At 48.9% G+C, this 15349-nt stretch overlaps 1 protein-coding gene across 1 annotated transcript in view; it reads right to left on the minus strand.

Annotated features, from left to right (window-relative positions):
• The window catches only part of pmfbp1 (polyamine modulated factor 1 binding protein 1), a gene marked incomplete at its 5' end in the record, with an annotated part of 46004 nt that overhangs the window by 29997 nt on the left and 658 nt on the right, over window positions 1–15349 (minus strand). Inside the window, 9 exons of the mRNA XM_079496401.1 lie at window positions 279–432; window positions 5054–5243; window positions 6423–6570; window positions 6854–7557; window positions 8174–8300; window positions 10732–10854; window positions 12650–12880; window positions 13795–14085; window positions 14976–15149. Of these exons, the coding sequence (XP_079352527.1) occupies window positions 279–432; window positions 5054–5243; window positions 6423–6570; window positions 6854–7557; window positions 8174–8300; window positions 10732–10854; window positions 12650–12880; window positions 13795–14085; window positions 14976–15149 (2142 nt within the window). The remainder of the gene's footprint in view (window positions 1–278; window positions 433–5053; window positions 5244–6422; window positions 6571–6853; window positions 7558–8173; window positions 8301–10731; window positions 10855–12649; window positions 12881–13794; window positions 14086–14975; window positions 15150–15349) is intronic.

The following is a 15349-nucleotide window of genomic DNA, read 5'->3' on the forward strand; positions in this document are numbered from 1 at the left end:
TGTGCACCAAGGCCCGCCCCCACTCGATCATGATTGGAGGAAGGCCCCTCTCATCCTGATTGAATGAAGGCTTTGCCACCCGCCACCAAAACTGAAACTAGGGTTTTTTGACCCCAGGGGCTCACTGGGGACAGGGAGGAACTCCTTATATGGTCAGCACACTCTATAGTAGGGAGGATTATCCAGAAAAAAAGAAAAAATAAGTGATATTTAGATTAAGTCAAATCACTGAATATACCTTTAAGACACGCATAATACTGCCCTATATAGCGTCTTACTTTCTGCTGGCTGGCCTTTAGCTCCTCTGTGGCGTGCGTCAGTTCTCCCTGCAGCTGCAGAGCCTCTTGTCTGTGCCTGCAGGCCTCCTGCTGCAGGCTGAGCCGGACCCGCCTGCTTTCATCTGCCTCTTTCCCCAGATGCTCCGCCTCTGTCCTGAAACAAGGGGGAAGACAGTAAAAATTCTGCAAAAACAACATAAATTAACAACTTTAGACCTGACGTCGAAATTAAAAAAAAGTCTTCTGAAAGAATATACGTATATTCAAAGATTTTGTGCCGCATTTTCATGATTTCTCAAAAATAGCAGACCTACAAGCTCGTAGTGCGGCACTCGGTGCCGCGCTACAAGCTTGTAGATCTGCTATTTTTCAATAGCTAAAGTATAACATAATGCTTAGTTAAAACACCAAAAGGGGTTCCCGCCCAAAATGGATTAACAACTTTTAACCCGCCACCGTACCTGTTTTGGGCGTGTCATGATGCAACGCGCCATGATCGTATGATAGAGACTAGAGTAGGTCTTAAAGTGGTTAAAACTAGCGCTGTCCCGATCCGATCACGTTATCGTTACTCAGGGCCGATCACGTTATCGTTACTCGGGGCCGATCACGTTATCGTTACTCGGGGCCGATCACGTTATCGTTACTCGGGGCCGATCACGTTATCGTTACTCGGGGCCGATCACGTTATTGTTACTCGGGGCCGATCACGTTATCGTTACTCGGGGCCGATCACGTTATCGTTACTCGGGGCCGATCACGTTATCGTTACTCGGGGCCGATCACGTTATCGTTACTCTGGGCCGATCACGTTATCGTTACTCGGGGCCGATCACGTTATCGTTACTCGGGGCCGATCACGTTATCGTTACTCGGGGCCGATCACGTTATCGTTACTCGGGGCCGATCACGTTATCGTTACTCGGGGCCGATCACGTTATCGTTACTCGGGGCCGATCACGTTATCGTTACTCGGGGCCGATCACGTTATCGTTACTCGGGGCCGATCACGTTATCGTTACTCGGGGCCGATCACGTTATCGTTACTCGGGGGCCGATCACGTTATCGTTACTCGGGGCCGATCACGTTATCGTTACTCGGGGCCGATCACGTTATCGTTACGAATCGGATCGGGAATGAAAAAACTTGATCATCCTGATCACGTTTTTTTGCACCCGATCCCTAGTATCAATTTAAATCACATCAGGCTCAGGCAAGCTATAGGCAGACGTCAACACCTGCTGGACGGCACGGCACAGTAATAGAGATATGGAGCTATACGTAATATCCGGTTCTAGATTCCGTCCGGTACTTTGGTACTTTTGGTACATTTCTTACCAAGAAATGTATTCACCAATGTGTTTGTAAAGGTGTCTACTACTAACACATCCCACATTGATTTCTATTCAGCCACCCTAGGGGAATGTTTGACAGCTGCTGAAAGTTGAGGTACCATACTACCATTAATAACCAATATAATTTCATTATACTTTAAGTAGCATGTGATGTGTCAAACCAGTTTTTAGTGCAAAACTAATTTATTGGTAAGAAATGTATTCCCAGATTTGACATTATTCTCACAATATTCTCTGACTATAAAAATATATTTTAAACTTAGGATGGCAATGCTGGTGGTTCTGACTGTCGCTGGGTTGCAGTGCCGGCACGTCCCGTTTAGCGTCCACTAAAATGAGGGGGGGCTTGCACTGTTTGCAGACACTAACCCCTTTTGGTGTTAGCATGTTATGCTTTAGCTATTGAAAAATAGCAGATCTACAAGCTCATAGCGCGCCACCGAGTGGCGCACTACGAGCTTGTAGGTCTGCCATTTTTGAAAAATCGAAGAACGACTGACATAGAAACATAGCTTTTTCAGAAAACTGTCAGGATGTAGAAGACATTTTTAGAATCTGATCTCAGGTCAAAATGGGCTAAGTGTGCCGGCACACAGTGCAGCATAGTAACGCGTGTTGTCCTGCGATGCTGAAGTGGCACCGGGGCGTACGTGATGGCATCAGAATCAGAGGAATCAGAATCAATGTGCGAGTGTCAAGGGTGACCATGGGGCCTATTTACTGCCAGATGAAGCAGCTAATTAAATTTCAAGCAGCAGCCCCAGTTCCGTGCCCCCCTGTCTCCTGCCAACTCCTGAACTCAGACCACAGCAACTCATGAATAACATGATCAGTGCCATGCATACATTAACACATGTGCTACCAATTAACACGTTTCTCGTTTTAACAGTTTATTGTATTACGCTGTAGTCTCTACTTGTTTGCTTTCTTGGCCAGGGTTCCCTTGTAAAACAGTTTACAATCTCAACGGGCCTCACCTGGTTAAATAAAGGTTAAATTAATGAATTAAAAATGTTGCCTTCTTATTGCCAAAGATAATAAAAAAACACGATTGGACGTTCTGATAGATGTAAAGTGTGTGTGTGCGTGAGTGCGTGCGTGCAACCGTGCATGTGTGTACAAACGTACGTGTGCAGAAGTGTGGGTCGATGGGTAGGCAAAAGCTTTATTCACAACATGCTGTGTCACTGACAGTGTGTATGCGTGCGTGCGTGCGTGCGTGCGTGCGTGCGGTGGAGGGGAGTGTGGGAAAAGCCCAGAGCCTTTCCATGCTCACCTCCCTGTTCCATTGACAAGCGGGCCGCAGTAACAGCTAATCGATGGCCAGTGAGATCCCTGCACAGCCCCTCGCCAGGTTGATCAATATTCCTGGCAATTAGAATCCCCTATCTGCATGGCTATAGGGACCTCAGGGTGGCTCGCCAGCCCACAAACACCCAATTTAGTCCTCAGCCTATCGCTTAATTACTAAATCCTCCCTAATGTCTATTGGCAGGCAGCGGGCGTGTTAAGAGTGGCCCTGATGCCTGAGTGAACAGGGAGACCTTTGGCGAGGTGGCTGGTTAAGATGCTCCCGTCCCTCTTCTCTTGGCCAGTTAAACATCTGATTTCACAAGAGGGCCCGACCTGGAATGATCCGCATATTGAGCGTCTGGCCGACACACACCGCCCACATGGATGGGACGGGACAGGAGGGGAGGGGAGGGGGGGCTTGGGGAGAGTGCTGGAAAGTCTTTCCAAAGCATTCTTTCAGCAGCTACAGTACACTGAGAGAATGTCTGTGTGTCGGGCCTGTCTGTGTGTCGGGCCTGTCGGCACAGCAGGCTTTCAGAATAAGACTTCTGTCGTCATCTCATATTGACTGAGAATCACATGTCGCCAAAAAGTAGAAGCTAAAATGAAATAACATTAGCACAGACCTTTCTGGCCAGGTTTACAGTATTGCTTTACAGTGTAGGACACGTACTGTACAGTAGGCCGTTCTTCCAGCAGGGTTGAACCGGTTCTTTCCTGCCTAACCCATTCTGGACGGTGTTTTAACTAAGCATTATGTTATACTTTAGCTATTGAAAAATAGCAGATCTACAAGCTCGTAGCGCGCCACTTCGAGCTTTTAGGTCTGCTATTTTTGAAAAATCGTGAAAATGTGGCACAAATCTTTGAATATAATATTCTTTCAGAAGACTTCATTTATTTCGACGTCAGGCCTAAATGTTATTATTCAGTTCAGCTAATATGGAACCAGTTCAGTGTTTCCACTGAAAATACATTGGTTCAGAACACTAAAAGTTGGTTCAGAACTGGAACCAAAAAATGGCTGCCGGTTCCGTGAAAGTACCGGCCGGTTCCAACTAAGAATGTAGAACGGAACAGTTATAGAACCAAAGTTATTTTGGTAGAAAAGGGGCCATAGGCAGATACAGTAGCACGTTGACTGATCGAGTTCTGTCAACTGCAAACATTCTAAAACTCTCTTCGACTCTTCAAGTTAAAATGAACTCTGGGGGAGTTAGCAGCATACAGTTAGCAGCATATATCACAGTACAGAATATACTCTGGTGGAGTTAGCAGCATACATTTAGCAGCATACAGTTAGCAGCATACAGTTAGCAGCATACAGCACAGTACAGAATATACTCTGGGGGAGTTAGCAGCATACAGTTAGCAGCATACAGTTAGCATGCAGCATACAGTTAGCAGCATACAGTTAGCAGCACAGTTAGCAGCATACAGTTAGCAGCATACAGTTAGCAGCACAGTTAGCAGCATACAGTTAGCAGCACAGTTAGCAGCATACAGTTAGCAGCATACAGTTAGCAGCACACAGTTAGCAGCACAGTTAGCAGCATACAGTTAGCAGCACAGTTAGCAGCATACAGTTAGCATGCAGCATACAGTTAGCAGCATACAGTTAGCATGCAGCATACAGTTAGCAGCATACAGTTAGCAGCACAGTTAGCAGCATACAGTTAGCAGCATACAGTTAGCAGCACAGTTAGCAGCATACAGTTAGCAGCACAGTTAGCAGCATACAGTTAGCAGCATACAGTTAGCATGCAGCATACAGTTAGCAGCATACAGTTAGCAGCACAGTTAGCAGCATACAGTTAGCAGCATACAGTTAGCAGCACAGTTAGCAGCATACAGTTAGCAGCACAGTTAGCAGCATACAGTTAGCAGCATACAGTTAGCAGCACACAGTTAGCAGCACAGTTAGCAGCATACAGTTAGCAGCACAGTTAGCAGCATACAGTTAGCAGCACAGTTAGCAGCATACAGTTAGCAGCACAGTTAGCAGCATACAGTTAGCAGCATACAGTTAGCAGCATACAGTTAGCAGCACACAGTTAGCATACAGTTAGCAGCATACAGTTAGCAGCATACAGTTAGCAGCATACAGCACAGTACAGAACATCTACCTGTAGTCCTGCACTTCATGTTCTGCAGTGTGCAGCCTGTCCTTGAGCCTCTGTAGCTCTGCGTGGAGCCTCCTGTGGGCCTGTCCCGTCTTCACCACCTTGGCCACCTGCTCTCCCAGCTGCTGCTGGGCCCTCTGCTGCCCTCCCTCCAGCAGCAGGGCCCTCTCCTCCTGCCGTGCCAGCTCCTGGCCTGGGGGACATGGGGAACGTGAACAGATAACGTCACATAGTGTGCATTGATAATAAATGTGTTTTCAATGAGAATAAAAGTGTGCATTTATGGTGCTGCAACTGTGCGTGTGGCGAGTGAGTGGAGTGAGCAGTGTGCCTGTGCGTGTATAGATTGAGGATTACACCAAAGACCCTGGGCTGTGAATTGAAGGGCAGTTTCATTGCAGGCTGAGACAGCCGGGACATCACTCAGACAGGTGACCATCTCACATGTCGTATAAAAGAAAACACACTGGTTGCTACGTAGCTGTTCCGCTGCTAAAACCCTGTCTCTGCCCTCTTTCATCCCTTTCTATACACATCATGTCAATCTCTCTCTCCCCCTCTCTCTCTCCCTCTCTCTCCCTCTGCCCTTTACACTGTCCTGATGACAGACTTCAGGTATAGTCCCCTTACTCCTCCAAGTCATAGGACTATCAAACTGACAGGAGAGAAAACAAACAACCGCAGCCAATATATCTGTCAACGATCGCCGGACATTTCTACGTCACTGGTCGACTGACAGAGACAGACAGTCATTTTCAAATGAATCGGATCGGAATTGGATCGAGAGCAAAAAAAACTTGATCGCGACATCCCTAGTATCTTCTTTTGTGATATGGTGATAAGTGTTCTATACAAAATTTAATATCGGATCAGGAAAAATCAGTATCGGCAGAAACTCAAAATCAAAAGATTAGAATCGGATCGGGAGCAAAAAAAGACATGATCGGGGAATCCCTAATGCTGTCATAATTTGTGTACCCTCTCAGAGTTAACCCATTTTGGAAAAAAGGCTTCTAAATCCTAACATTTTTCTGAAAACCCCATGTTTCTATATCAGTGGTGCTCAACCTTTTTCATGTCAAGGATCCCCACAATTATCTCTATTGGGCCACGGGGCACGGACCCCCATCTCAAAATATGTAGTTCCAGGGACCCCCCCCCCAGAAGCCAATATTTTAGTTAAAAATGTTCGCTCTGAAATATATATTCAAAGATTTGTACCACATTTTCACGATTTTTCAAAAATAGCAGATCTACAAGCTCATAGCGCGCCACTCGGTTGCGCGCTATGAGCTTGTAGCAGCTTGCGTGCGCTGCAGCAGCTGGGCTCGGCGCGCGCTGCACCGGGCCTCTCTCCACCGGGCCGCCTCACCGCTGCGCTGGAGCTCCGCCTCCAGGCCGCGCGCCGCGGCCGCCCACCGCTCCACGTCCACGTCCACGGCCCTGCTCCGCAGCGCCTCCCTGGCCTCCAACAGGTCCGCCTCCGAACGCCGTAGGAGCTGGTCCCGCTTCCGCACGGCCTGGGAAGAAGAAGAAGGAGCCCCTATGTCTGTAAGTCTGCGTATGTGTGCGTGTGCAAAACTGTGCGTGTGTGTGTGTGTGTGTGTGTGTGTGTGTGTGCGTGTGTGTCACAGATTTTTGTGATTTGTGAGGACAAATTTGTTTTCATTGAATGATGTCTTTCAGGTACAGGTTAAAGGTGAAGAGGTCCTTACCTTATGCCCGGCTGCCCCAATACATGTACACGTGTGCGTGCGTGCGTGCGTGCGTGCGTGCGTGCGTGCGTGCGTGCGTGCGCAGTACCTGTTGTGCATGTATGGTTTGGCTGCGGGCAGCCTCCAGCTCCTCCTCCAGAGTGGAGACATTGTGCTGCAGAGCTGCGATCTCCTGCTGCGTGCGCTGCGCCTCCGACAGAGCCTCTGTCTGCAGCACGTCTCTGGCCTCCTGCAGGCGCAGCACCTCCGTCTGCAGCACGTCTCTGGCCTCCTGCAGGCACAGCACCTCCGTCTGCAGCACGTCTCTGGCCTCCTGCAGGCACAGCACCTCAGTCTGCAGCACGTCTCTGGCCTCCTGCAGGCACAGCACCTCCGTCTGCAGCACCTCTCTGGCCTCCTGCAGGCACAGCACCTCCGTCTGCAGCACGTCTCTGGCCTCCTGCAGGCGCAGCACCTCCGTCTGCAGCACGTCTCTGGCCTCCTGCAGGCACAGCACCTCCGTATGCAGCACGTCTCTGGCCTCCTGCAGGCACAGCACCTCCGTCTGCAGCACGTCTCTGGCCTCCTGCAGGCACAGCACCTCCATCTGCAGCACGTCTCTGGCCTCCTGCAGGCGCAGCACCTCTGTCTGCAGCACGTCTCTGGCCTCCTGCAGGCGCAGCACCTCCATCTGCAGCACGTCTCTGGCCTCCTGCAGGCGCAGCACCTCCGTCTGCAGCACGTCTCTGGCCTCCTGCAGGCACAGCACCTCCGTATGCAGCACGTCTCTGGCCTCCTGCAGGCGCAGCACCTCTGCATGACAAACACACGGTGGTGGAAAAAGTGATAGTAGAAATATGATCCGTTACAGGTAAAAAGTCCGGAATTCAAAATGTAATTGAGTAAAAGTATACAAAAGGTATTGGCAGAAAGTACTCAAAGTTTTCAAAACTTTTGAAAATAGCAGATCTACAAGCTCACAATGCAACACATTGTGCGCTTGTAGATCTGCTATTTTCAAATGGTTGAAATGTGTCTGAAGTAGTTTATGTTTTGTAATAATAATAATAATAATAATCAAAATCTACAAAGTAACCCGTAACTAAAGTTGTCAAATAATTGTAGTGGAGTAAAAGTACAATATTTGCCTCTGGAATGCTGTAGTGGAGTAGAAGTAAAAGTGGGATAAAAATTATTTTTAAAAAAAAGAAGAAAAAAAATTAATATGCATGTTATTTGCGCTTTAAGTGAATGTACTTAGTTACTTTCTTTCCACCACTGTAAACAGTAACAAACAACAAAGAACAAAACTAATAAGAAAAACTCATATAGAGTCAAATGTAACGTTGTACAATGTCACTTGCTGTGTGGTCAAAAATAATGATGGTATGGTATTGGTTAGACAGTATAATGTTCTCAGTGTCTCTACCAGCCAGGCCGCTGTCCCTGAGCTGGAGGAGTCCAGACAGCTCCTCTCTCAGCGCATGCACCTCCTTCTGGAGCACGCTCAGCTCCTGGTGGCCTTGAGCGTGTTGCTCTCGTGACTTGGAGACGGCCTGCACACACACACGCACGCACGCATACACACACACACACGCGCACGCACGCACACACAGAAAGCTGTCACCTTCCTGTCACAAACCCGTGGCAATGGCCCGAGGTGAATAGGGAGGATGGCTGCCCGGAGCTCTTACAGATCTTCACCTGAGGGACGGCAGAGCAGAGGAGCAGCAGTCCTCCTCCTCCTCGAGCCCCCCGGGGGCATCTACACACCTGCTGCACTGCGCTGCGCCGCGCGGCTCACTCTGCCGCATGCATGCCCCCTAATTTGGCATTTCCACAAAAGATGGCATATATATATATGTATTTGGCAGAGCAGGAACTGTCCTGCGGTGGAGAGACAGAGAGAGCCGCTTCCTGACAGCTGTCACCTCCAATCAGCGCAGGGCCGCCTCTGATGTGTTAACTATTCAATTAGCCAGCGTGCTGCACTGAGCGGGTGCCAGCACCTAATTACCTAGGAGACCTCGGGTGTACTGTGAACGGATCGTGGTGTGTGTGTGTGTGTGTGTGTGTGTGTGTGTGTGTGTGTGTGTGTGTGTGTGTGTGTGTGTGTGTGTGTGTGTGTGTGTACGTACGGATGACAGGTCACCGTTACTGTTGATGGTTCTCCCTTCACTGTGAACACGCCTGACTTTTACCCAGAGCACACAGAGCATGTGCTGTGCACTGTGTGTGTGTGTGTGTGTGTGTGTGTGTGTGTGTGTGTGTGTACCTGCCATCTCCAGTCACCCCGTCCCATTCCTCCACCCCATTCCCTTCTTCTCAGCACCAGTCAAACAACAACAAGCAAACAAGGCTGATGGTGTCGAGTAAAAATATGGGTGTAAACATTAAATGGAAATAAAAATAGTATAATTTAGCCCTGTTGGAAGAGGGGGGTCCCCTTCGGCCCCCCCTTCATCTCACACCATTAAAATAACGAGGTGTCACCGGGGCCCCCATTTCCTCTGCTCCGACGCTGACACCCGTCAAGACAAATCTATATTTCATGGCCACTTACAGATGTATAAATAGCCAAACGAGGTGCTCTAACCATCTATAAAACAGCACTAAAAGGTTGCCAGAAGATGGCGGGCGTCTCGAGCTCCAAGTCACGCCGGTAATCAATCTGTGCAGTGAAAGGCGAGGAGAGTAGAGAAGAGCAGAGCGGAGGAGAGCAGAGGAACGAGCCGGGTTGCATGGCGAGCAGGCGAGGCGTGGCGCGGCACAACGAGCAGGGCAGTAAATCACGGCGTGGCGACACGGCCGCTCCTCTGACACACGGCCACTTCAGCTGACACGGGGTGCGCTCGACAGGCTGATGGATCGTCACACTACACTCCATTAAAGGCAAACGGGCACAACGAGAGCTGACATAACAAACAATTAGTCACTGCTTTGGGTATGGGACCTTTTGAGTGGCAGTCTGGTGACAGACACTTTGTGTCCTGGATGACTCTGACTTGGTAAGGTCACTTGCACTGGCCAACTTGTCTTGACGACATGAAAGCTACATACTGTAGTAACAACAAATGATTCGGGCAGTTATTTGCTGATATATAGCCTAACTATGACGTTGCCGTGTTATTGAAATGAGCTATACAAATAAAAACTGCCTTGTCGTGCCTTACACAGCTGGCCTATCTGGAAAGAAACCATAAAATGCCCCTGGAGAAATATACGTATATTGCATTTTAGAACATTTCAACATATCATCAATTCAAATAACTTAACACTTATGGCGCTAGCATTTATTGAAAAATTAGGATCTAATTCACGCCAGCATTTTTCCCATTTGAAAAGCCACATTTCCAGTCTATCGGAAGTAGTATTATCCTAGTAAGCTCAACGGAGCCTGGACAGGCCTTGTTTACATGATGAATCCAAACCGGGGCACTGGAGAGCTCCACATCCAGCTCTGTGCCGTCAAAGAAACGTTGTTTTGACCAAAAATGCCATCTGGGACAAGGAATAGGAGATACAGGCGATTGAAAGAAACAGATAGAATGGATTATTATGGCGACGACGATCTAAGATGGACGATCCAGTGCTGTGACAACAACATAGCTAGCTAACCGGCTAACGTAAGTAGCATTATGGCTCGCCACAGAGGTTATGACGGTGCATCTGGCTTTGACGGGCGTCTACATACGCACACAATTGGCCCGTGTTCGTGGGAGGGAAGCCGGGAGGGTGATATTGGTCATTGCACGTAAACTACGTCCTCCCGGTGGGGGCTCCTCACTGGAAGGTGAGTCAGTATAGGATACGACAGCAGTGACAACACAGAAAGGTGTGTGTGGAGGAATCAATTGGCATAACAACTAGATTGGGGACAAAAAGGTGTTAAAATAATTGCCTACTCAAAATGTTTGGGGGGGAGAAAAAACTAAAAGTAATTAATGACTCACTTAAGTGTGTAACAGTAAAGTCATCCTACTGTACCTGCTGTAGTTCCTGGATGAGGCAGCGCTGGGAGTTGTAGTCACTGTTGGAGCGGACATGGGAGCTTTTATACAGGGAGAAGTCTGCCTGCATCTTCACCAAGCGTTCATCCTGCTCCTCTGCCTGGCAGTGAAACAGTGAAATGCACACTTTATCTGATTGTTTATGTCACGTAAATCAGTGGTTCATGTTGTAAAGGAAGAGGTTCATGAATTCTGGGGGAAGGTACGTACTTTTCTAAAATGATGTTTCTCGTAATGCGCAGCATCTTTGTGCATATTAGTTATAGAATGACACAAACTGTACAGTGCAGGATTCAAATAATGTGCAATACGTGAATACTAAACCATTTTCACTGTGATTTTGCTGCTGGGCACAATGTGTGGTCAATAAAATGCCATTACACTTGATGTAAAAGCCAAATGGCCACTGTGTGAATAATGGTCACTCGAGGGCAGGCAGAAGCAGAGGCACAATACACAACGCCTCCATCATATGAGAAACGGGTCTGCGGAACCAAACCCAAATAGGTCCATTTGGTTGCATCTGTACAATTAACTCTCAGTTTAAATGAACACTTCCACAGTGCAGTGAGTAGTTATATGGGCAGTGAGATTCCATGTGTGTTTACTGGGTTGGACGGAGAAGGAGGACCAGTGAGAGAGTGGAGGGTTTTATAGGGAGCAGCACCTCCTCAACTCCACAACCTGATGGAGCTAAGTGCCTTGTCAGACCTCCAACCACTTGTACTGCTGCTCCACCACTGGGCTCAACACCCATTATTTCACCTACCCCCCCCCCCCCCCCCACATACACGCAAGCACCACCCCCAACCCCCCCACGCACACATACACGCAAGCCCCCCCCCTCACCCCACCCTCCAGCATGACTTTCCACTTTACCCCTTCACTGCACAGAGCCCTCTCTGTCCTTTGTCTTTCTCTCTCTTACACGCACGCACACACACGCACACAGATTCATGCATACATACAGGAGCACTCCAACGTACGTGAGCAGGTAGTAGGTACATGTGTGTGTGTGTGTGTGTGTGTGTGTACTGTGTGTGTGTGTGTGTGTGTGTGTGTGTGTGTGTGTGTGTGTGTTCGTTCGTTCATTCGTTCATGCGTGCATGTGTGCGCTCTCGCACATGTGGCCACAATCCACACATCAATACAACTTCACCTTCATCAAAACATCAATTCCTTCCTCTTCACTGACCTATGTAGGTAATCCAGGGGCCTGCCCACCCTTCCCCCTTCCAGAAGTCCCTCTTGCCACCAGGCACAGAGGGGCTGGGCTCTGCTCTTCACACTGTAAGTGTTTTCTCATGGTGTCCCCTGTGTCGTGTGACAGTCCTGACTGCGATCAATAGAGGAATCAGAATGAACACTTAGTGAGGTCCCCATGCAGCCCCCAGGCCCCGCCACGCTGCACGAGGATGAGCGCTGCGTTCTGATTCAACCTCTGGCCAAGACGAGACAGACCGTCGTTATGACCTCCAGTCATCCGAGAGGACCAATTAGTGGCTGAATGATTCAACTCTATGCCGTGCGTCGTGTTGCGACTGACCACAGAGTTGTTGCTTTGGACGACTGCCGCGCTATGAGCTTGTAGATCTGCTATTTTTTTTTAAATTGTGAAAATGTGGCGCAAATCTTTGAATATATATTCTTTCAGAGCGAACATTTTTAACTCAAATCTTTGCGTCCCTGGAACAACACATTTTCAGATGGGGGTCGGCGGCCAAATACATATTTAAAACTTTGGGCTCCTTGACATGAAATAATTACGGAAACAGAGTTTTCAGAAAACTGTCATGATTTGGAAGACATTTTGTAGAATCAGTTCACACTGACACCTGTTTGGAGACATTTGGGGACAGTGGCCAAAGTCCCTGGTCTGTGAGAGTCAGACTGACCTGCTGCTTGAGCCGAGCGTTGGTCTCCCTGAGGGTGCCAATGACCAGCTCACACTGGTGGCCGTGCTCGCGGCTGCTGTCCAGCTGTCTCTGAGTGTCAGCGAGACGCCGGTGGAGGGCGCTCAGGGCCTCGTCTGCACCCTCCAGCCGTTCCACGCGAGCCTTCACCTCAGCCTGCAGCGCCCCCGCCTGGGCATGAAGACGCACCGCCCGCTCCTCGCGCTCCGCCACCTGGGATGGAAAGACACGCGCGCGGAGCGGAACACGGCACAGAGATCATGCTCGTGCCATGTCTCCTCGGCCTTGGAATGCCCTCCCAGACCACCCTCGTCCGTTGCTATATTTCATGCCGCTTTGTGTGTTCTTAAGGGGTCTCGTCGTGTCATTGTTTAATATTTTTGAGCGGGGCCATGCACTCTTAACACGAGGCCTGCCGGGAACATAGGAATTTTAAAACGTAGAATCTTGTGGCCTGCCACAAACGGAAAAGCCGTTTTAACAGCGATGTATTAATTAATGCATGTTTTAATACGATCGTATCGAAATCTACCGTCAGTTAGCTTTGTTATGCTTCTGACACAATGGGCGCGGCCATTTTGAAAATGCGCGCGCATCCACTTACATTGCCGGCTCTGGTTTCAGACGGCTTTATCTCACAGAAGCGACATTGCAGAGGACGCTTTGTCCCAGACAAGCGTTTTCAACGGCCTGTAGCAGGCGCTGTGATACTCGCGGTCAGCTTTTTCCACCGCCGAGCGAGACAACAACAACCGGTCATGATACCACACACAGCAGCTTTTCACAGGAACAATGCGATTACGGATATTTGGATCTTCAAAGTAAGTGTTACGCGCGATAAAACCTTGGCAATACGCAATCGAGGGATTAATGAATGGCGGCAGGCAGACGGTTAACAGTGACACACACACACACACACACACACACACACACACACACACACACACACACACACACACACACACACACACACACACACACACACACACACACACACACACACACACACACACACACACACACACACACACACACACACACACACACACACACACGGTAAATGCATGCAGAAACACACTTTAAATGGAACCACCACCAGGCATTAATTGGCTGGCTCGGGAGCTGACCTGTGCCCTGGCCTCCTTCAGAGTGCCATCCTGCTGGGCCCGTTCACTAAGGGGGGCCTGGTACTTGGCTCGGGAGCTGACCTGTGCCCCGGCCTCCTTCAGAGTGCCATCCTGCTGGGCCAGTTCACTAAGGCGGGCCTGGTACTTGCTTGTGAGGAGCTCCAGGGATCTGGACAGAGGCTGCAGTCGGGCCTCCGTGTCCGTGGTCCTGCTCTCTGCCTCCCGCAGCCTGGCCTTCAGCCTGCTCAGCTCAGCTTCTTGGGAGCGCGCATGGCTTTTATTCTGACTAGCCTGGAACAGGCAGTGACAGATATACAAGTTTGTAGTTACAACAATATTTTAGGGTAGCTGTTGTAACTTGGAAGTCCAAAACCATTACTTTTTCAGGAAATGGGAAAAAAATAACCTGTATTCTCTAATGGATCCTGAAGAGGTGTAAATCCACTAGAAAATTGTCCACTAGAAGCATGTGTCTTACTCGTTCACTCACTGTAATATTCCCAAAAACAAATCTGTTCTTGTTAAAATAATTCAGTCCAAACAGTGTTAAAAATGTACATCACGGTTTACTTCTCAAAAAACACAAAAAGAAAGTTCCACAGGTTTACAATTGTGAGATGTGACGACGACGGTGTGCTTCCAAACTCCAAACTGTTCTGCCCCAGCCTGCCTCTCTGTCACTCTGATCAAAGCAGCTCCCTAATCACCAATATAAGCTACACCTGATTTCAATGCACACCAATTATCAAAGGTACAAAATGTTCTCTCAATGCAAAGATCCTCTATAGGCATAGGCAATATGGTCAGGGGATCTTACACGTTTTTTCTGTTTGTTTCTGAATATTCTAGCCCACAAAGGAAATCTGGACCATGCTTCAATTTTCGGACCGAACCTTGGTATTTTGGCATAACCTGATCAAGAGTAGGAATTTAATTTTTTTTTTAAACTTTTTTTCTGTTTTTTGACATTTGTTTCTGAACAAACATCAAATATTGGTTCATTTTTTCAAATTTTCTAGCACATACAAAAGATCAGGACAATGCTCCAATTTCTGATTGTATCGACACGTTTTGCCGGGATCTTAGTATAATCTGATCGACAATAGGAATTGAGTGGACAAGTGTTTTTTTTTTATTTCGACGTCAGGCCTAACATTTGAGTACTTTTTTCCACCACTGACCTGGTCCTCGGCCAACTTGTGCTGTCTGTAGCTGTTCTCCAGGTCGGACTGGAGGTATCCCACGGTGGCGCGGCTCTGCTGCAGCCTGCTCTGAGCCTCCTGCAGCTCCGCCTGCAGCCCTGCCACCTCCACCTCCTTCTGCTGCAGCCTGCTCCGAGCCTCCTGCAGCTCCGCCTGCAGCCCTGCCACCCCCTCCTCCTTCTGCTGCAGCCTGCTCCGAGCCTCCTGCAGCTCCGCCTGCAGCCCTGCCACCTCCTCCTCCTCCTGCTGCAGCCTGCTCCGAGCCTCCTGCAGCTCCGCCTGCAGCCCTGCCACCTCCTCCTCCTTCTGCTGCAGTCTGCTCCGAGCCTCCTGCAGCCCTGTCACCTCCTCCT

Source organism: Electrona antarctica, assembly GCF_951216825.1.
Source record: "Electrona antarctica genome assembly, chromosome: 3".
Lineage (NCBI taxonomy): Eukaryota > Metazoa > Chordata > Actinopteri > Myctophiformes > Myctophidae > Electrona > Electrona antarctica.